The sequence below is a fragment of the Muntiacus reevesi genome, chromosome 3, assembly GCF_963930625.1.
Source record: "Muntiacus reevesi chromosome 3, mMunRee1.1, whole genome shotgun sequence".
In the NCBI taxonomy this organism is placed as follows: Eukaryota; Metazoa; Chordata; class Mammalia; order Artiodactyla; family Cervidae; genus Muntiacus; species Muntiacus reevesi.
The window spans coordinates 268404878-268428998 of record NC_089251.1 but is presented as its reverse complement, the minus strand read 5'-3'; the positions used below and the strand labels follow the sequence as shown (position 1 = coordinate 268428998).

The following is a 24121-nucleotide window of genomic DNA, read 5'->3' as shown; positions in this document are numbered from 1 at the left end:
GTCAGTTCCTGGTCTTGACTTTGCTGACTATGTAGAGCTTCTCCATCTTGGCTGCAAAGAATATAATCAATCTGATTTTGGCATTGACCATCTGGTGATGTCCATGAGTAGAGTCTTTTTCCTACACTCTCTCTAAAATTTACTGTCTGTAGGCTTTTTGATGATGGCTATTCTGAACTGTGTAAGGTGATATCTCATGGCAGTTTTGATTTGAGTTTCTCTAATAATTAGCAATATTGAGCATCTTTTCAGTCCCTATTAGTCATCTGTAATGTCTTCCCTGGAGAAATGTTGTTTAGGTCTTCTGCCCATTTTTTGACTGGGTTCTTTGCTTTTTTGATATTGATCAGCATGAGCTACTTGTAAATTTTTTGCTAATCCCTTGATGTTGTTTAGTCACTAAGTCATGTCCAATTCTTTGTGACCCCATGAACTGCAGCACACCAGGCTTCCCTGTCCTTCACTATCTCCTGGAGTTCACTCAAAGTCAAGTCCACTGAGTTAGTGATGCTCTCTAACCCCCTCATTCTCTGCCAGTCCATTCTCCTCTTGTTGATTGTATCATTTGCAAACATTTTCTACCATTCAGTGTCTTTTCATTGTCTTTTCATTCTGTTTATGGTTTCCTTTACTGTGAAAAAAAAAAACTTTTAAGTTTAATTAGGCCCCATTTATTTACTTTTGCTTTTATTTCCATTACTCTAGGAAACAAACCAAAAAAGACATTGCTGCAATTTATGTCGGAGAGTGTTCTGCCTGTATTTTCCTCTGAGAGTTTTAAGGCACTCAATTAAAGCATTCAAAATCTTTATTCCATTTTGGGTTTATTGTTGTATATAGTGTTCAACAAAGTTCTAATTTCATTTTTCACATTTAGTTGTTCAATTTTCCAAGCACCACTTACTAAAGAGACTGTCTTTTCTCCATGGTAGAGTCTTACCTCCTTTGTTGTAGGTTAATTGACCATAGGTGTGTGAGTTTATTTCTTGACTCTTTATCCTGTTTTATTGATCTATATTTCTGTTTTTGTGCCAGTACCATACTGTCTTGATTACTATAACTTTTTAGCATAATCAGAAATCAGGAAGCCTGATTCTGCCAGCTCCATTTTTCTTTCTCAGGATTGCTTTGACTATTTGGGAGTTTTTAAGTTTCCATACAAACTTTAAATTTTTTTGTTCTAGTTCTGTGAAAAATACTACAGCAAATTTGATAGGGGTTTCATTGAATCTGTAGATTGCTTTGGGTAGTATAGTCATTTTGACAATACTGAATCTTCCAATCCAGGAATGTGGTCTATTTTTCCATCTATTAGTGTCATCTTCAATTTCTTTTATCAGTATCTTGTAGTTTTCAAAGTACAGGTCTTCTGCCTCCTTAGAAAGGTTTATTCCTAGGTATTTTATTCATTTTCATGTGATGGTAAGTAAGATTGTTTCCTTTATTTCTCTTCCTGGTTTTTCATTGTTAATGCATAGAAATGCAATAGATTTGTGTGTATTTACTTTGTATCCTGCAACTTCACAAATTCATTGATGAACTCTAGTATTCTGCTAGCATCTTAAGGATTTTGTAAGTTCAGTATCATGTCATCTGCAAATAGTGACAGTTTTATATCTTCTTTTACAATTTGGGTTCATTTCCTTTTAATCTCTGATTGCCATGGCTAGGACTTCCCAAACTATGTTGAATAAAATTGACAACAGTATATATCCTTGTCTTGTTCCTGACCTTAGAGGAAATGCTTTCTCATGAGTTTTTCTCATCTGAGAATGATGTTTGCTGTGGGGTGGTCATATATGGCCTTTGTTATATTGAGGTATGTTCTCTCTCTCTGCCCATTTTCTTGAGAGTTTTTGTCATAAATGAGTGCTGAACTTTATCAAAAGCTTTTTCTGCATCTATTGAGATGGTTGTATGATTTTTATTCTTCAATGGTCAATGTGGTGTATCACACTGATCAGTTTGCAGATATTGAGAAATCTTTGCATTCCTGAGATAAATCCTACTTGATGATCATGTGTGGTTCTTTAAATGTATTGTTGGATTCTGTTTGCTAGTATTCTGTTGAGGATTTTTGATCTATGTTCATCAGTGATATCGGCCTGTAATTTTCTTTTTTGTGGTATCCTTGTCTAGTTTTGGTATCAGAGTGATAGTGGCCTCACAGAATGAGTTTCAGTGTTCCTTCAGTTTTTTGGAAGAGTTTCAGAAGAATAGGTGCTAAGTCTTTACATGTTTGGTAGAATTTGCCTGTGAAGCTATCTGGTCCTGGACTTTTACTAGTTGGGATTTTTTTAAATCATAGTTTCAATCCCAGTACTTATGAATGATCTATTCATATTTTTTTATTTCTTCCACATTCAGTCTTGGGAGATTATACCTGTTTAATAATCCATTTCTTTTACTTTATTCATTTTATTGGCATACAGTTACTTGAAGTAGTCTCTTATCCTTTGTATTTCTGTGGTGTCCTTTATAACTTTTCTTTCTTCATTTCTGATTTTGTTGATTTGAGCCCTATCCCAACTTTTCTTAATGAGTCTGGCTAAAGGTTTATCAACTATGTTTATCTTTTCAAAGAACCAGCTTTTAGTTTCATTGATCTTTTCTATTATTTTATTTGTCTATATTTCATTTACTTCTGCTTTGATCTTTATGATTTCTCTCCTGCTACTAACATTGGGTTTTGTTTGTTCTTTCTCTAATTGCTTTAGATATAAGGGACAGGTTATATTGTTTAGGTGGTTTAACAGATTTTTATATTTAACAGATTTTTCTTGTTTCCTGAGGTAAGGTGGTTTTGCTATAAATGTCCCTCTTAGGACTGCCTTTGCTGTGTCCCACAGATTTTGGATCATTGTGTTTTCATTTTCATATGTCTCTAGGCAATTATTTTCCTTTCCTCTTTGATCTCTTCAGTGATCCATTGGTTGTTCAGTAGCATATTGTTTAGCCCCCATGTGATTTTTTTCAGTTTTTTCTTATAGCTGATTTATAATCTTATAGCTTGAAGTTGGAAAAGATGCTTGATATGATTCCAATTTTCTTAAATTTGCCAAGGACTGATTTGTGACCCAAATGTGATCTATCCTGGAGAATGTTCCATGTGCACTTGAAAAGAATGTATATTCTGCTGCTTTTGGATGAAATGCTCTAAAAATATCAATTAAGTCCAGCTGGTCTAGTGGTTCATATAAAAACTGTGCTTCCTTGCTGATTTTCTATCTAGATGATCTGTCCATTGATAAAAATGGGGTGTTAAAATTCCCCACTATTTTTGTGTTACTGTCAATTTCTCCTTTTATGGCTTTACCTTTATGGCTTCTCCTTTTATGTATTTGCCTTATACAAAAAAGGTCTTAATGACTTGGATAGCCAAAAGTTGTGGTCACTCACCTAGAGCCAGACATCTTGGAGTGTGAAGTCAAGTGGGCCTTAGGAAACATTTACTACAAACAAAGCCAGTGGAGGTGATGGAATTCCAGCTGAGCTATTTAAAACCCTAAAAGATAATGCTATTAAAGTACTGCATGCAATATGTCAGCAAATTTGGAAAACTCCGTGGTGGCCATGAAAAGGATGGAAAAGGTAAGTTTTCATTCCAATCCCAAAGGGCAATGTCAAAGAATGTTCAAACTACTGTATAACTATACCCATTTCACATGCTAGCTAGATTATGCTCAAAGTCCTTCAAGCTATACTTCAACAGTATGTGAACTGTGAACTTCCAGATGTACAAGCTGCATTTCAAAGAAGCAGAGTAACCAGAGATCAAATTGCCAACATTTGTTGGATCATGGAGAAAGCAAGGGAGTTCCATAAAAAATCTACTTCGGCTTCATTGACTATGCTAAAACCTTTGACTATGAGGATCACAACAAACTTAAACTTCTTAAAAAGATGGGAATACCAGACCACCTTACCTGTCTTCTAAGAAACCTGTATGTGGGTCAAGAAGCAAGAGTTAGAACCAGACATGGAACGACAGACTGGTTCCAAATTGGGAAAGAAGGACATCAAGGCTGTATACTGTCACCCTGCTTATTTAACTTCTACGTAGAGTACATCACGCAAAACGCCAGGCTGGTTGAATCACAAACTGGAATCAACAACCTCAGATATGCATATGATACCATTCTAAAGGCAGAAAGTGAAGAGAAACTAAAGAGCCTCTTGATGAGGGTGAAGGAGAGTGAAAAAGCTGGCTTGAAACTCAACATTAAAAACACTAAGATCCTGGCCTGTCCCATGGCAAATAGATCAGAAAAAAGTGGAAACAATGATAGCTTTTATTTCCTTGGGCTCCAAAATCACTGTGGACAGTGACTGCAGCCTTGAAATTAAAAGATGCTTGCTCCTTGGAAGGAACATTGTGATAAACCAAACAAGGCAGTATATTAAAAAGCAAGATATCACTTTGCTGACATAGATCCATGTAGTCAAAGCCATGGTTTTTCTAGCAGTCATGTAGAAATGTGAGAGTTGAAATATAAAGAACACTGACAGCCAAAGAATTGATGCTTTCCAGTTGTGCTGGAGAAGATTATTGAGAGTCCCTTGGACTGCAAGGAGATTAAACCAGTCAATTCTAAGGGAAATCAACCCTGAATATTCATTGGAAGGACTATTGCTGAAGTTGAAGCTCCTTCAACTGAACCGCTTCGGTTGAAGCACCAATCAGCTTCAGCAATACTCCAACTCTGGATTATTCATTGGAAGGACAATTGCTGAAGTTGATGTGAAGAGCCAATTCATTGGAAAAGACCCTGATGCTGGGAAAGAGTGAAGGGCTGACAGAGGATAAGATGGTTAGATAGCATTACCAACTCAATGCACATGAAACTCCAGGAGATAGTGAAGGACAGGGAAGCCTGATGTGCTGCAGTCCATGGTGTTGCAAAGAGTTGAACACAACTTAGCGACTTAACAACAAAATTTGCCTTATATATGGAGATGCTCCTATGCTAGGTGTGTACATAGTTACAACTGTTACACTATCTTCTTGGATTGATCCTTTGATTATTATGCAGTGTCCTTTTTGTCTCTGGTAACATATCTTTATTTTGTCTGATATGAATATTTACTTGAGGTTTCTTTTTATTTCAATTTACATGGTATACATTTTCCATCCCCTCTCTTTCATTTTTTATGTCTCCCTAGATGTAAAGTGGGCCTCTTGTAGACAGCATATATATGGGTCTTATTTTTGCATCCATTCTATGGATGGATGTCTTCTGGTTGAAGCATTTAATCCATTTACAATGAAGCAATTATCAATAAATATTTTTATTGCCATTTTAATTGTTTTGGATTTGTTTTTACAAGTCTTTTTTCTTCCCTTCCTCTTTTGCTCTCTTCTCTTATGACCTAATGACTAACTTTAGTGTTGTGTTTGGATTCTTTATTCTTTTTTGTGCATATATCTATTGTATATATTTGGTTTGCAGTTATGAGGCTTTGACATCACAGTCTATATATATTCAAGATTATTTTAAGTTTCTGGTCTTTTCATTTCAAATGCATTTCCTATATCCTGCATTTGTACTTTCTTCTCACAGTGGTTGGTTTTGATATATTTGTGTATGGATGATTTCCTACCTTTGCTGTTTGTTTGCCTTTACTGGTGAACTTTTCCATTCATAATGTTCTTGTTTCTAGTTGTAGCTTTTCCTTTTCTGCTGAGAGACTTCCTTTCACATTTGTTGTAAAGCTGATTTGGTGCTTTTAAATTCTCTTAGCATTTGCTTGTTTGTAAAGTTTTTAATTTCTCTGTCAAATCTGAAAGAGAGACTTGTTGCATATTCTTCATTGTAGGCTTTTCCCTTTCATCACTTAAAATATTAATATAACATGCCTCTTCCTTCTGGCCTCAAGAGTTTCTGCTGAAAAATCACTTGATTACCTTATGGGGATTCTTTGTATGTTGTTTGTTGCTTTTCCCTTGTTGCTTTTAATATTTTCCCTCTGTCTTTAAATTTTGTCAGTTTGAGTAATATGCATCTCGGCATGTTCCTCCTTGGGTTTACCCTGCCTGGGATTCTCTGAGTGCCTGATCTTGGGTGACTATTTCCTTTCCCATGTTAGGGACATTTACAGCTATTATCAATATCTTTTCAAATATTTCCTCAAGCCCTTTCTCTCTCTCTCTCTTCCCCTTCTGGGACCCCCTGTAATGCAACATTTAATAATTGCCCCAGAGGTCTCTTAAACTGTTCTCATTTGTTTTCATTCTTTTTTCTTTATTCTAGTCTGTGGCAGTTCAACAATTCTGTCTTCTAGCTCACTTATCTGTTCTTCTGTTTCACTTATTCTGCTAAGGATTCCTTATAGGGTATTTTTCATTTCAGTTATTGCATTGTTCATCTCTGTTTGTTTATTCTTTACATCTCCTAGCTCTTTGTTATACATTTCTTGTATCTTCTCAATCCATACCTCCATTCTTTTTCCAAGATTCTGGATCATCTTTACTATCATTATTCTGAATCACTTTTGGGGTAGATTGCGTATCTCTACTTCACTTCACAGTCAGGAAGATTTTAGGCAGCTTGTCTGATGATGGATGGGGGCTATATTCCTGTGTTACTGGATGTTTGGCTTGAAGTGGCCTAGCAGTAGAGCCTACAGGATGTTGGGTGGTGCCAGGTCTTGGTGACAAAGTGGTGACCTCCAGGAGAGCTCAGGCCAATGAGCACTCCATGGTACCTCTACCACCAGTGTCTTTGTCCCCACAGTGAATCATAGTTGCCCCCTGCCTCCCCAGGAGACCCTCCAAGACAAGGAAGTAGTTCTGGCCCAGGCTTCTATGAAGTCACGACTTTTCCCTGGGTCCCAGTGCACACAAGGCCTTGTGTGTGTCCTCCAAGGAAGGAGTTTTTATTTCTCCCAGTCCTGTGGGATTCCTACCATCAAGTCTTATTGGCTTTCAAAGTCAAATGCTCTGGGAGATCCTCGTCCTGATGCCAGAATCCCAGGCTGTGAAGTCTGACATGGGGCTCAGAACTCTCACTTTAATGGGAGCACTTCTGCAATACAATTGTTTTCTGGTTGGTGGATTGCCCACCCGGTGGGTGTAAGCTTTGATTTTATCATGACTGCACCCCTCCTACTGTTTCATTGTGGCTTCTTCTTTGTCTTTGGATGTAGAATATCTTTTTTTGTAGGTGTCAGTCTGTTTGCCAGTGATTTTTCAGCAGTTAGTTGTGATTATGGTGTTATTGTGAGAGGAGCTATGCACAAGTCCTCCTACTCCACCATCTTGTTTCTAGCCCTTCAGCACTATCTCCAACTTAGTACTGTTTTTCAACTATTACTCTGAATTACACATTAAGTATAAATATCTTTGTGAATATTTTAAATTAACTTCAAATTTTATTTTAATTTGATAATCATTCTTTCTATTCCAGTAATGAATCTATTTCTACCAAATAACTGTGCCCATCATGTGATTCAAATGTACAGCTGTGCTGTCATTATTGATAATGAGAATTTATACATTAATCTCTGCTAAAGACACTGTCCCTGGAACTATGTTTTCATTTGTGGCTACACATAAATAAGTAGTGAAAAATGTTAGTTGCTCAGTCATGTTCAACTCTTCAGGACCCCATGTATTGTAGGGTCAGAAGAACCTGACCCCTTCCAGGTTACACAGTTCATGGAACTCTCCAGGCAAGAATAATGGAGTGGGCAGCCATTCTCTTCTCCAGGGAATTGTCCCTGACCCAGGGATCAAACCTGGGTCTCCTGCATTGCAGGCAGATTCTTTACCATCTGAGCCACCAGGGAAGCTCAGCAAAGCTCACTCCATGTAAACAAATATTCCCTTGTCTCTGAACTACTATAAAATGAATTAAAACCACTCTTGGTTATCCACAAAAAGACACTAATTAAATGCCTTTTCTGAAAGATATAGTTTAACCCAAAAAAAAGGAGGGAAAGTCACTGAGGCGAAGACAAGGAATGTCATCTTTAATAAAACAGGACAGCCCTAAATCCATGTCCCCAGGGGATGTCATTTTGGCACAAAGCTGGGTAAGGGGCCAAGGCTTAGCTTCAGTGCAATCCTAGAGGGTGCTCACCTCCAGGGTACTTTAGGTGTTTTTACAAAACCTTACCTTTCTCCCTTACTGTCAGGTTTAAACTCTGGATATTCACAACACCAGGTCAGGATGTCATGGAAGAATGTGAGAATAGTCTAACAGACTGCTCTTTCCCTTCATCTTTCTGTGTGACTTGGTAAAGGCCCAGGACCCAGGCCCTATCTTGGGTAACATCCCACAGATTAGTCAGAGCATTCAGATCTAGGACTCCAGGAAGAGGTTTAAAAGAATATAGAGTTAGCTCAATTTGTGTCCAAGAGAAACATTATGCCTAGTTCTTGTTCTGTTGCTCAGTCATGTCCAACTCTTTGCAGCCCCATTGACTGCAGGACATGAAGCTTCCATGTCTTTCACCATATCCCAGAGTTTCCTCATGTTCATTGAGTCAGTGATGTCAACCAACCGTCTCACCCTCTGCCATGCCTTTCTCCTCCTGCCTTCAGTCTTTCCCTGCATGAGGGTCTTTTCCAGTGAATCAGCTCCTCACATGAGGTGGTCAAAGTATTGGAGCCTCAGCTTCAGCATCAGTCCATCCAATGAATATTCAGGGTTGATTTCTGTTAGAATCAGATTGACTGGTTTGATCTCCTTGTAGTCCAAGGGACTCTCAAGCATCTTCTCCAACACCACAATTCAAACACATCAATTCTTTGGTGCTCAGACTTCTTTATGGTCCAACTCTCACATCTATACATAACTACTGGAAAAATCATAGCTTTGACTAGACAAATCTTTGTCAGCAAAGTAATGTCTCTACTCTTTAATAAACTGTCTAGGTTTGTCATAGCTTTTCTTCCAAGGAGCAAGTGTCTTTTAAGTTTGTGGCTGCAGTCACAGTCCTCTGTGATTTTGGAGCCCAAGAAAATAAAGTTTGTCACTGTTTCTATTGTTTCCCCATCTATTTGCCATGAAGTGATGGGACCAGATGCCATGATCTTGGTTTTTTGAATGTTGAATTATGTCTAGAGTCTTACATTAAAATTAATGTAGGGGAACAAGATGGCAGAGGAGTAGGTGGAGTGGAGTACATCTCTCTCCACTGATACATCAGGAGTACACCTTCAGACACAGAAGTGCATGCAGAACACCAGCTGCAACTTGACATGAGTACCTGACCAGCAGAAAAGAATACATAGAACCATGCAAAACTCGGTAGGATGGAGGAACTTAGGGTGAAAAACAGGAGTGTTCAGTAGAACTAGATATGCCCTCAGTGGGTGGGGGAACTGAAGCAGGGGTTCAGTCCCCACATCAGGGCAATTCTCTGAGTCAGAGGAGAAACATTTAAGGCTGAGAGTGAAACAGCTGATCTGTGGCAGCCTAAATGGAACAAGAATCTGAAAACCCCTGTCGTAACCATACATACCCTGGACAGGGACCCAGGACCCTGGAAGGTGCAGTGGCTGGGAGTTGGAGTTTAGGGATTGTGGAGCAATCCCAGGGTGAGGGCTGCTGTTGACCATGGAGAGGCAAATCGAGGGGATGTGAGGGAGGAGACTGTGGTGGGAAATGCCTGTGGAGGAAAGCCAGGCAGCCATGGAAGCAAGGCAATACTGCTGAGTCACATGTAGTGGATAGAGCCATCACCAAAGCCTCTCTCTCCCCACATGCCAGCATCACTAGCTGAACAATAGAGAGGCTGGCGCATCAAATGCCTGACGGCCTGAATTACAGAGTAGGGCCCTACCCAGGGCGCCCCTTTAAGTGCATGACGCACCAATCTACAGAGTAGGACCCCAGCCGGGGGCCTCTCTGTGTGCCTGACGCACCAAACAGAGAAGGGAAGGACCCCAGGCAAGGGAGCCCTCTAAGTGTCTGAACATGTGGAGCTATGGAGAAAGATTGGTCAAAGAGGTCTTCTGATCACCAGCCAAAAGAGGGTCCAAAAAAGACTCTGACTGGGCCATAACTCCTGCATCAGAGGCAGTCCGTGTCCCTGCACACTTGGCACTGGCAGGGTCCCCACAAGCCAAGAAGCTGCACCACCTTCACATTCAACATTTACTGAGGCAGAGCTGCCACAGCAAAAAAAAAAAAAAAAAAAGTCCTGCATCTATGTGCACAGGGTCAGTTTAGTCGTGTCCAGACTCTTTGTGACCCTGTAGACTGTGACCTGCCAGGCTTCCTTGTCAGGGAAAGGGGTTCTCCAGGCAAGAATACTGAAGTTATTGGCCAGGACTGGTTGCCATACCCTTCTAGAGCACTATATTTCCTGCTGCCCTAGCTGGCAACTCCCCTGAGTACTGGTGCTGTCAGAACTCCTGTGACCCAAGCATCTGCACCACCTCCACACCTGGCCCTCATGGGGCAAACCCAAGTCCTCCAGGGCAGTCTCAGGAGCAAACCCCAGTGGATGACCCATGTGTAGAGGAAGAAATAAAACCACAATTGAAATCCCGGGGCAAGCTGGCTAAGGAAGAAAACCCAAAACCTTCCCTCCAGCTGTACAAGTTGCAGACTAAATCCACATGATCGACTAGGAAGACTCTGTGCCTATGGAATATATAAAATGTCACTGAGAGCTCCCACAAAAGAAAACGCACTAGTTCTGATAGCTATGGACATTGGAGGAGAGAACACACAGGAGTAATACCAGATTAGAATCTGAGCTGCCCCCAGAGCTGGTCCAGAGATCAGAACAGTGTTACAGGGCATCCTAGGGAGGTGAGGTGGATATGTGATTCCCAGCGAGGGAAAAGACCCTGACAGCAGTGACTCAAGAAAAACATTTATTATCCTTTTGTTTTGACTTGTTTTTATGCTTTGACTATACCCAGTAAGGATCTCATTCAAAATTGATGGAGAAATAAAAAAGTTTTCAGAAAGCAAAAGTTAGGAGAATTCAGTACCACCAAACCAGCTTTACAAAAAATGTTAAAGGGACTTAATAGTCAAGAAATACAAGAGAAGAAAAAGATCTACAAAATCAACCCCAAACAATTTTTTAAAAATGGCAATAGGAACCTATATATCAGTAATTACTTTAAATGTAAATGGATTAAATGCTCCAACCAAAAGACACAGACTGGCTGAATGGATACAAAAACAAGATGGATACATACACTGTGTACAAGAAACCCTCTTCAGACCCAAAGACACATATAGATTGAACATGAGAGGCTGGAAAAATATATTCCATGCAAATGGGAAGCAAAAGAAAGTTGGAGTAGCAATCCTCATATCAGAAAAAAACAGACCTTAAAATAAAGAATATTACAACAGATAAGGAAGGACACTACATAATGATCAAGGGATCAATTCAAGAGGAAGACATAACAGTTGTAAATAAATATACACCCAACATAGGAAAACCCAATACATAAGACAAACTCTACAGACTAAATGGAGACAGTAACACAATAATAGTAGGAGACTTTAACGCTCCACTCACACCAATGGACAGATCATCAAAACAGAAAATTAATAAGGAAACACAAGTTTTAAATGATATATTAGATGAAATAGATCTCATTGATATCTTCAGGACATTCCATCCAAATGCATAAGAATACACCTTCTTAAGTGTGCAAGGAACATTCTCAAGGATAGACCACATCTTGGGTCATAAATCAAACCTCATAAATTTAAGAAAATTGAGATCATATCAGTCATCTTCTCCAACCACAATGCTATGAGACTAGATACCAATTACAAGAAAACACTGTCAGAAACACAAACACATGGAGATTAAACAACATGTTTCTAAATAACCAACAGGTTACTGAAGAAATAAAAAGGGAAATAAAAGAATTTATAGAAATGACTAACAATGAAAAAACAACAACTCAAAACCTGTGAGATGCAGCAAAAGCAGTTCTAAGAGGAAAGTTTATAGTAATACAATCCTACCTCAAGAAACAAGAAAAACATCAAATAGACAATCTAATTTACACCTAAATCAACTGGGAAAAGAAGAACAAAAAAAAATTAGTAGGAGGAAATAAATCATAAGAATCCAAGCAGAAATAAATGAAAAAGAAATGAGAGAAACAATAGTAAAGATGAATAAAACTAAAAGCTGATTCTTTGAAAAAGTAAAATTGATAAACCTTTAGCCAGATTCATCAAGAAAAAAAGGGAGAAGAATCAAATCAACAAAATTAGAAATGAAAAAGCAGAGGTTACAACAGACAATGCAAAAATGCAAAGGATTGTAAGAGACTATTATGAAAATCTATATGGCAATAAATTCGATAACCTGGAAAAAAATGGACAGATTCTTGGAAAATCTTCCAAGACAGAACTAGGAAGAAATAGAAATTATGAACAACCGAATTATAAGCTCTGAAATTGAACCTTGGTCAAAAAATCTCCCAAAAAACAAAAGCCCAGGACCAGATGTCTTCACAGGAGAATTCTATCAAACTTTTAGAGAAGAGTTAATGCCTATCCTAAAACTTTTTTCCAAAAATTAAAGAGGAAGGAACACTTCCAAACTCATTCTATGAGACCATCATCACCCTGAGGCCAATACCAAAGACAACACAAAAAAAGAAAACTACAGGCCAATATCACAGATGAACATAGATGCAAAAATCCTCAACAAAATTTTACCAAACAGAATTCAGCAATACATCAAAAAGTTCAAACACCATAATCAAGTTGGGTTTATTCCAGGAATGCAAGGATTCTTCAATACACACAAATCAATCAATGTGGTACACCATGCTAACAAATTGAAAGATAAAAACCATGTGATATTCTCAATAGATGCAGAAAAAGCCTTTGACAAATTTCAGCACCCATTTATGATTAAAACTCTTCAAAAAATGGGCATAGAAGGAACATACCTCAACATAGTAAAGACCATATATGATAGGCTTACAGCACACATTATTCTCAATGGTGAAAAACTGAAAGCATTCCCCCTAAGATCAGGAACAAGACAAGGATGTCCACTTTCACCACTATTATTCAACATAGTTCTGGAAGTTCTAGCTACAGCAATCAGAGAAGAAAAAGAAATAAAAGGAATCCAGATCAGAAAAGAAGAAGTAAAGGTATCACTGTCTGCAGATGACATGATACTGTACATAGAAAACCCAAAAGATAGTAATCAGTGAATTTAGCAAAGTTACAGGATATAAAATCAATACACAGAAATCACTTGCATTTCTATATACTAACAATGAAAAATCAGAAAGAGAAATTAAGGAATCAATCCCATTCACCATTGCAACAAAAAGAATTAAATATCTAGTGATAAACTTACCTAAGGAGACAAAATAACTCTATAGACAAAATTATAAGACACTGATGAAAGAAATCAAAGATGACATAAACAGATGGAGAGATAGTCCATGTTCCTGGGTAGGAAGAATAGGAAGAATCAATATTGTGAAAATGACTATACTACCAAAAGCAATCTACAGATTCAATGCAATCCCTATCAAATTACCAATGGCATTTTTCACAGAACTAGAACAAAAAATTTCACAATTCATATGGAAACACAAAAGACCCTGAACAGCCAAATCAGTCTTGAGAAAGAAGAATGAAGCTGGAGGAATCAACCTTTCTGGCTTCAGATTATACTACAAAGCTGCAGTCAACAGAAATATAGACCAATGGAACAAGACAGAACGCCCAGAAATAAACCCATGCACCTATGGGTACCTTATTTTTGATAAAAGAGGCAAGAATATACAATGGGGCAAAGACAGCCTCTTCAACAAATGGTGCTGGGAAAACTGAACAGCTACATTAAAAGAATGAAATGAGAACACTTCCTAACACCATACACAAAGATTAACTCAAAATGGACCTAAATGCAAGACCAGAAACTATAAAACTCTTAGAGGAAAACAGAGACAGAACACCTGATGACATAAATCAAAGCAAGATCCTCTATGACCCACCTCCTAGAGTAATGGAAATAAAACAAAAGTAAACAAGCAGGACCTGATTAAACATTAAAACTTTTGCACAGCAAAGGAAACTATAAGCAAGGTGAAAAGACAACCCTCAGAATGGGAGAAAATAATAACAAATGAAACAACTGACAAAGGATTAATTTCCAAAATATACAAGCAGTTCATACAACTCAATACCAGAAAAACAACCAACCAAATCAAAAAGTTAGAAAAAGACCTAAATAGACATTTCTCCAAGGAAGACATACAGACGGCTAACAAACACATTGAAAAGTTGAACACAAAAAAATTGAAAAACACACAATGAACAAAGATCCCATTGTTCATTGCAGCACAACAATAGCTAGAACAACCTGGATGTCCATTGACAGATGAATGGATAAAGAAGTTGTGGTACATATACACAATGGAATATTACTCTGCCATAAAAAGGAATGCATTTGAGTAAGTTCTAATGGGGTGGATGAATCTAGAGCCTATTATACAGAATGAAGTCAGAAAGAGAAAGATAAATATCATATTCTAATGCATATATACGGAATCTAGAAAAATGGTACTGAAGAATTTATTTGCAGGGCAGCAATGGAGAAACAGAGAATAGACTAGTGGATATGTGGAGAGGGGAGGAGAGGGTGAGATGTATGGAAAGAGTAGCATAGAAACTTACATTACCATACATAAAATGGATAGCCAATGGGAATTTGCTGTATGTCTCAGGAAACCCAAACAGGGGCTCTATATCAACCTAGAGGGGTGGGATGAGGAGGGAGATGGGAGGGAGGTTCAAAAGGGAGGGGATACATATATAACTATGACTGGCTCATGTTGAGTTTTGACCAAAAAAATAACAAAATTCTGTAAAGCAATTATCCTTGAATAAATTAGTAAATAAATACTAATGTGATGCCAGCCAAGGGCAGCTAAGCTGTTGCAGCATTCATTAATATATTGCCATAAAAAGAAGAGACTAATAACAGAAACAGAAAGCCAAGTTCTAAAATTAGTCTAATAAATTACAGTAATCATGCTTTCACTGGAACTACTTCTGTATCTATTCTACTATAAATTATCTTTTCTATTAAGAATTTTAAAGTTTTGGCCTTTATATTTATGCCTATAATCCACATTTCAGTTAATCTTTTGATAAAGTAGAAGGTGTGGGCTGAAATTCATTTCTTCGACATATGCATGTTCATTCATTCCAGGACTATTTGTGAAAAATTTATCCTTTCTCCACTTAATTGGCTTTGCACCTTTGTCAAAAGTCATGTATGTGAGGGTTTATATCTGAAATTTGTATCTGATATTTATATCCTTTGTTCTATTTACCTTCCACCTATCTTGATGCCAATCGCACTGTTTTTGTTATTTGTGGCTTCATAATAAGTTGTGAAATTAGGTAGTACTAGCCCTCCCAATTTGTTCTGCACTTTAAGATTTGTTTTTGACCATTTTGGATACTTTGAATTTCCATATAAATTTTAAAATCATTTTGTCAATTTCTACAAAAAGAAAAATTTGTTGTTTTTTTTTATAGGAATTGCATGACTATAGATTAATCAAGGGAGAACTAATACTTTAGTGATTTTGAGTTTTCTGATCCATGACCAAAGTATATCTCCCCATCTATTTTTATCTTCTTTAATCATTCTCTGCAATATTTTGTTGTTTTCTTGCATATGTTTGGTCAGATTTAACCTATTTTACATATTGATGCTATTGTAAATGGCATTTTTACTTCAGTTTCCAATTGTTTGTTGTTAGAATATAGAAAACTGTTAACTTTTTTATATTGATCCTGTATGGTACACTTATTAATTTTAGTTATGATTGTCAGAAGTTTTTGTTTTGCTTTTTTCTTTTGTAGATTCCTTCAGATTTTATACATGATCAATCATGTAATATGCAAACAGACTTAATTCTTCCTTGCCAATATGGATGCCTTGTATTTCTTTCTTGACTTATTATACCAAGAGCCTTCAGTAAAATGCATTTAAGTGGTAAGAACAGATATCTTTGTCTTGTTTCTGATCTAAGCAGGAAAATATTCAGTTTTTCTCTTTTAACTCTGATGCTGGCCATAATATTTTCATAGATGCTCTTTCTCAGGCTGGTGAAGCTCGCTTCTTTCCCTACTTTACTGAGTGATTTGATCAGTAATGGATGTTGAATTTGCCAAATATTTTTCTATATCTATTGAGGTAATCAGATGGATTTTCTCACTTAGTTTGTTAGTAAACTGCATTGGTTGATGTTTTCAAATACAGCACCAATCTTCCATTTCTAGGATAAATTCCACCTGATTATGATGTGTTATTCATTTTATAAGTTGTTAAATTGGATTAGTTAATTTTTAAATTTATTATTTGTGCTCATAAAAAGTATTTGTCAACTGTTTTCTTATCCTGGTTTTATCTGCTTTAGACATCTGGCCCTTATAGAGTAAGTTGAGAAGTATTCTCTCCTCTTCAATTTGCTATAAAATTTTGTGTAGAATTGGTATTGTAGTATTATTGCTTCCTTAAACGTTTGGTAGAATTCACAAAAACATCTTAGCCTGAGTTTTTTGTTTGCTTTGCTTTGTTCTTTCTGGGAAGGTTTTTAATTACAAATTCAATTTCTTTAATAGATATAGGGCATCTAGGTTGCTTCCATGTCCTGGCTATTATAAACAGTGCTGCAGTGAACATTGGGGTGCACGTGTCTCTGGAGTCGGGTGGAGAGGGAGGTGGGAGGGGGGATCGGGATGGGGAATACATGTAACTCTATGGCTGATTCATGTCAATGTATGACAAAACCCACTGAAATGTTGTGAAGTAATTAGCCTCCAACTAATAAAAAAAAATTTTTTTTTTAAATAGATATAGGGCTACTCAGGTTATCTAGTTCCTCTTGAGTGAGGTTTGGTATTGACAAATTCAGGTTTGACAATTCCCTGTCAAGGGAATTGTCCGTTTAATCTAAATTGTGAAAGTTATTGACATACAGTTGTTCACAATACCCCCTAACAATGTCTTTAATGTCTGTGTGCTCTGCAGTGATGTAGTTCTCTTATTCCTGATACTGGTAATTTATGTCTTCTCTCTTATTTTCTTCATCAGTTTGGCCAGAAGTTTGTCAGAATCATTTATCCTAACAAAGAACTGGATTTTTCTTTCACTGATTTTCTCTATTGTTTTCCTGTTCTCCATGCTGATCTGTGTCTCTTCAGCTTACCTTCAGTTTAATTTGCTCTTCCTTATCTAATTTCTTCAGGCTGAAGCTGAGGTCCCTAATTTGAGACATTTCTTCTTTTCTAATTAGTTTTTAATGGTATATATTCCCTTCTAAAAACTGTTTTAGAGCAGGAACCAGAAAACTACACTTGCAGGCTAGAATATAGACATGCACATTCATTTATGTGTTGTTTGGGGCTGCCTTCCTGCAACACTGGCAGAGTTGAGAGATTGCAACAGGGACTGTAAGGCTCACATGCCTATAATAGTAATTAAATGGCTTTTTAAGAAGTTTGCTGACTCCTGCTTGAGAGGAACCCTAAAAATCTTGTTTTCATAATTTAATTCAAAATATTTTGCAATTTCACTTTCTTCTTTGATTCTTGGAATATTTTACATAGGTTTTTCAATTTTATGCTGTTAAAAATAGCTGTTTTACATAGATCTTTTAAATAGCTACTTTTAAAATAACTATTTATTATTATTTCCAAAATGAAATAGCCAATCAAAGTATAGGTATTGAAAAAGTAAATAACCCATTATGCCCTTTTTTAAATCAAAGTATCATCAGTTTATAACATTATTTAAGTTTCATGTGTATAACAATTATGACATGGCTTAGTGTAGTTTCTTCAAATTTCTTGTGCTCTGAATTCATTGGACTTCCTGAGTCTCTGAGATTTTATCTTTCATAAAATTTGAATTTTTAGACCATATTTTCTTCAAATGTCTTTCTATGTTCCCCTCTCCTTCAGAGATAAGAATTATAGATATATTAGGCCACTTGGTGTTTCCCTTTAGCTCATGAATGTCTTCATTACTTTTCACTCTGTTTTATTTTGGACCTATATCCTTAAGTTCACTAATTTTTTCTTATGAAATTCTTAATTTGCTGTTTTAATCCTAACAAGAGATTTTTATCTCATACATTACAGTTTTCATTTTTAGAAGTTTGATTTGGGCCTTTAAAAGAATATCTTTCATGTTTCCTTTTAACTTAATGAACATCTGGAATACAGTAAAAAAAAAATAATAATAATAATAATAATAACAGTTTTAATGCACTTGTCTGTTAATTATAACACCTGTGTCTATTCTGGGTTGATTTCAAATGGTTCATACTCTCCTCATGATAGACCAAATTTTCTTGCTTCTTTGCATGCCTGGTAATCTTTGATTGGATCTCAGACAATGTGATTTTTACCTTGTGTGTTGTTGGATATTTTTGCATTCCTATAAATATTCTTGATGTTTGTTTTTGGATATAATTAAACTATTTAAAAACAATCTGATTGTTTGAGGTCTTTAAGATTTATTAGATGGAATTAGGGCCAATACCTCGTGAATTAAGAGGTTTACAGTCTTCTTGGCAGCAACAGACATTATTCTTGGCCCTCAGTGTATCAAGCACTCTTCCCTCTAATCTTTTTGGGTTACTCTTCCCCTGGACACAGGCATTTTCCCTCTGCAAGTACTCTGAGGTTCTCTCTGTGTCCAACTCTCCCCTCTCTGGTTCTCTCTCTTGTTCCCTCCAGAGTCAGTTCTACCTCCCCGACTCTAGGAATACGGAAGGCTCCACATGGGTTCTCTCTCCCTGAACTGAATCCTGGAAAATCTCTCAAGGTAGTGAGCTGGGGCAACCATAAGTTCATTTCGTTTGTTTCCCAATTCTCAGGGATCACTGCCCTTTTTTACCTGATATCTAGTACCTTGATTACCACTGTCTGGTTTTGGTTTGTTTCTGGTTTTGTTTTTTGGATTTTGGTTTATTTTCTTTTTGGATGTCTCAAGTAAGAGGGTTAAATATCGTCCCTGTTACTCCATCTTGGTCAGAGCAGCTTTTTTTTTCCAATGTATATCCACATACAAACATTCGTGGAGATTACATGCACCAAAATAAGCAGCTTCCTTCATAGCTCAGCTGGTAAAGAATATGCCTGCAGTGCAGGAGATCCGGGTTCAGTCTCTGAGTCAGGAAGATCCTCTGGAGAAAGAAATAGCAACCCACTCCGGTATTCTTGCCTAGAGAATTGCAGGGACAGAGGAGCCTGCCAGGCTACAGTCCATGGGTTTGCAAGAGTCAGATACGACTTAGTGACTAAACCACCACCAAACAACTAACCAAAATATTGAGAGGATTTATTTCTGGGTGGTGGGATTATGACAATTTTTTATTTCTGATATGTGTGTGTGTGTGTGATTTACATTCTCTAAAATAAATGTATTGCCATAAAATAAAAATAATAAAACATTATTTTCCTGTGAAAATAGCCCTCTTTCATGTGTATGCAACATATCCTGGGTGACAGATGCCTCCAAAGAAAATTCCAGGGATTATAGGGTTCACACACTTTCTGGTGTACTCATGTGACATGACCAGGAGGGGCCTGCCGCTCAGCTCATGCAGCAAGACTGGTGAAACGTCACAGTTGGCTTTCAGAGCAACCAGGGAGCATCAAAATTTAGCCAAAGTGTCTAAGTTGTGCCCTGAATCTCTAGAACACAATAGGTCCACAAAATGCCCTTCGACACCTTAGAGCCATGAACTCTCAAAGGCTTAAATATTTTTATGAAAGACAGCAAATATACACAAACATGCTAACATACTTCAGAGACACACAGGCATAAAGGTATCACCTAGAATAAGTGACACCAATTTGAAAGCATTTTTACTGATACTTCAGAGAAGAGATATTGAGAAAATTCTAATGATCAGAGAATGACAAATGAAAATTAATTGCATAATTTAACTTTAACTCTAAGATATGTAAAATACCATTTGTACTCTCTTTAATACTTTGCTTTTATTTTTGTTTACAAGAAATTATATATTAATATTTATAAGAGCTTACCAAAAATCCTGAAAGACCTTCATTTTCTCATCTTTATCTTAAAGAACTTAAGTTCTTATTCACCCACCTCAGTTGAAAAATGAGAGGGAGCAGATCATTTTATTCTTAATATTGTTGGAAGAAACCTCAATTCCCATTAATATATTATAGCATACTATGACTAAATAGAAAATGTAATCATTTTCTTAAAATTTTACCAGAATGAGAATGAAGTCAATTCAGACCACTCAGTCACCTAACCTCCCACTCTCAAGATGATCAAGAACACTGCATAAGAAGAAGTGATATCTGTGTTGGTAAAACATTACTAAATGTGCAAGCAAGCTGGGGTCTACATTTATTGAAAACAATCTGATTATAGTGATACATACCATCTTCCTCAACTCCTGGTTGGAAACAATAATGACATTTGGTGGGTCCCCAATGGCAGTGGCAGCTCCCCCAATGTTTGTGAAGATCACTTCTGCAATCAGGACTTGTCTTGGATCAAGGTTAAGCACCTCACACAATCTGTCATAAATGAAGGAAAATGAAAATAGTTCCAGTATTCATATTGTGAGAGGCACATGTGCAACCTAAATATTTTCAAAGCACTTGCAGGTACAAGAAGCATGTACACACACACATCCACGAGAAAGGCAAATGTTGAGGAGTAAACAATGACAACAGTGCTAAAGAGCTACAGGATAAAGTTGACTTTCAGCACTAGACTTCTCTGAAGGTTAACACACAACCCACCTGAACCATCCATGTGAAAATACACTCCTGCCTCACCCCCACAGGTCTGGAGGAAGCACTCGGTGTACAGGCTCACTTACAGGCCCGGAAGTGGCACAGATGAACATATCTTTGCCACCAGACCCCTCTGAGTCAAGGTGGGGCTGGAGCAGAAAGCACTGCCGCCCATAGCTCACATCACACCTGCCAACCTAGCTCCTTACCCACCTTACCTTTTCAAATACTGAGGCACTATGCTGAATCATAACAAGGAGTACACACTCTATAGCAGTGGCTTTCCACCTTAGCTAAACACTAGATTGTCTGGGGATCTTGACCGTCTTGCTACCTAGCTCATGACAGAACAACCCCTAGAGATGGGCCTAAGCAGCAGGATTTATAGCTCCCCAACTGGTCCACTGGGCTACAGCTGAGAAAGGCTACTCTAAAGAAAGTTTGGGGGAAACCTCATGGTGTCTCCTCCACCCAACCATTACATTGCCCACTTTCTTACAGAAGCGAGGCCTGAGTCTGGATGTTGGCAGCAAGGGGAGCTCCTGCTGCACTCCAGGACCTTTTTTGGTGGGGGTGCCCCTGTGGCATGAGGGCTCTTGTTTCCTTACCAGTGAGTGATTCCATGCCCCCTGCAATGGAAGCTCAGAGTCTTAACCACCAGACCACCAGGGAAGGCCTTGAGGGTCCTTTCTACTATCTCCCAGCTCAGAGTACAGCCAGCAGCTCTTCTGAGCAGGACTGGCCTACAGAGCTGTGCAGAGGGTGAGAAGGGAGTTCAAAAAAGAGGGTCAGACTCCAATCAGAAGCAGCAGCGGCTCTCAACTAAGGAAGCTCCAGGCTCTGCTCTTAGCAGGAAAAGGATCAGTGTGTTCTAATCAACAACGCCAGATCGGGGTGTCTAACCACCCACACACAGACGGTGTGCTATGCTGCGCTTAGTCGCTCAGTCGTGTCCGACTCTTTGCCCAAGGACTGTAGCCCACCAGGCTCCTCTGTCCAAGGGCAAGAATACTGGAATGAGTATCACCTCCAGGGGATCTTCTCAATCCAGCTCTCCTGCATTGCAGGAGGATTCTTTACCATCTAAACTAGCAGGGAAGCCCAACTCTAAAGACTAATGTTACTCAATCCAGACAGAGGCAGAAGAAATGAGATTAAGCTTAGCAAGTCATAAGGAATATAATAGTATAATATAAACAGTGAATCTGAGCACACCAATACTTTAATCATGAAAGATGTAACTTGTATACTAATAAATGGAATTGCTATTCCCACATAATAGCAATTATAGTGTGAGCACTCACCTACAGTCAGACATCCTGGAGTGTGAAGTCAGCTGGGCCTTAGGAAGCGTTACTACAAACAAAGCTAGAGGAGGTGATGGAATACCAGCTGAGCTAGTTCAAATCCAAAAAGATGATGCTGTTAAAGTGCTGCACTCAATAATGCTAGTGAATTTGGAAAACTCAGCAGTGGCCAAAGGACTAGAAAAAGTCAGTTTTCATTCCAATCCCAAAGAACGGCAATGCCAAAGAATGTTTAAACTACCACACAATTGCACTCAACTCACACACTAGTAAAGTAATGCTCAAATTTTTCCAAGCTAGGCTTCAATAGTACATGAACCAAGAACTTCCAGATGTTCAAGCTGGATTCAGGAAAAAACCAAAGGAACCAGAGATCAAATTGTCAACATCTGCTGGATCATAGAAAAAGCAAGAGAGTTCCAGAAAAACATCTACTTCTGCTTAATGACTATGCCAAAGCCTTTGACTGTGTGGATCAGAACAAACTATGGAAAATTCTTCAAGAGATAGGAATACCAGACCACCTTACCTACTTCCTGAGAAATCTGTATGCAGGTCAAGAAGCAATAGTTAGAACTGGACATGGAACAACAGACTGGTTCCAAATTGGGAAAGGAGTATGACAAGACTGTATTGTCACTCTGCTTATTTAATTTATATGCAGAGTACATGTGAAATGCGGGATTGGATAAAGCACAAGCCAGAATCAAGATTTTCAAGAGAAATATCAATAACCTCAGATATGCAGATGACACCACCCTTATGGCAGAAAGCAAAGAGGAACTAAAGAGCCTCTTGATTAAAGTGAAAAAGGAGAGTGAAAAAGTTGGCTTAAAGTTCAACATTCAGAAAACGAAGATCATGGCATTCGGTCCCATTACATCATGGCAAATAGATGGGGAAACAAGGGAAACAGTGTCAGACTTTATTTTCTTGGCCTCCAAAATCACTGCAGATGGTGACCGCAGTCATGAGATTAAATGATGCTTGCTCCTTGAAAGAAAAGCTATGACAAACCTAGACAGTTTATTAAAAGGTAGAGACATTACTTTGCCAACAAAGGTCCGTCTAGTCAAAGCTATGGTTTTTCCAGTAGTCATGTATGGATGGACCATAAAGAAAGCTGAGCACCAAAGAATTGATGTTTTTGAACTGTGATGTTGGAGAAGACTCTTGAGAGTCCCTTGAACTGCAAGGAGATCAAAATGATCAATTCTTAAGGAAATCAGTCCTGAATATTCCTTGGAAGGACTGATGCTAAAGTTGAAGCTCCAATACTTTGGCCACCTGATGCAAAGAACTGACTCATTGGAAAACACCCTGATGCTGGTGAGAGGGTAACAGGCAGGAAGGCTAGGGGGTCTCCAAATGGAGGAAATAGGCTGCAAGTGTCAAATGTTTCTTATCTCTCTGTTAAGCGGCAGGAGGAAACAAACTATGAGTGTCTGATTTTTTTCCCCTTCTCTATACAAAATTAAAAGGCTTCTCTTAAAATTCTATGTTGCCATGACATAAGTTCTGGCTCCATCTGAACTTAACTTTTCTCAAACCTCGAACTAACCAACGCGTTTTTCTTATGGAAATGCTTTTCTTAAGCTATGTTAATGAACTGTGTATTTACCCTAGACTCTCTCTTCAAGTCTTGAGCAAGTTCTGCTTAAGACTCAGAACCTATAAGGGCTCAAGAAACCTGTATGTTTTACTCATACATTGTTCTCCTAATCTATATTAATGAAACTATATATTTACTTGGAAACCTGTCTTTCTTCAAGATTCATGTGGATCCTTTTATGGCCTGGGATGATTCACCTGGTGCCAATGTTATCTCAAAATGCATGTTGTGGTTGAGGGGCTTGGTGCCACTTTGAGTTTTGAATCATCTCCTTTCTCTAATTAACAACTCATTGATAGGTATAGACTAGCAGGCAGGCACTCTTTCTACCCCCTTCTGGTGTCTATGTCAAAAGCTTTCTCTATCTCTTTTATATTTTAATAAAACTTTATTAAATACACAAAAGCTCTGAGTGATCAAGCCTTGTT

At 37.9% G+C, this 24121-nt stretch overlaps 1 protein-coding gene across 4 annotated transcripts in view; it reads right to left on the bottom strand.

Annotated features, from left to right (window-relative positions):
- The window catches only part of OCA2 (OCA2 melanosomal transmembrane protein), a 267404-nt gene that overhangs the window by 128532 nt on the left and 114751 nt on the right, over nt 1–24121 (bottom strand). For all 4 annotated transcript variants that reach the window (XM_065927959.1, XM_065927962.1, XM_065927960.1 and 1 more), the window contains one exon: nt 20414–20552. In XM_065927959.1, the coding sequence (XP_065784031.1) occupies nt 20414–20552 (139 nt within the window). The remainder of the gene's footprint in view (nt 1–20413; nt 20553–24121) is intronic.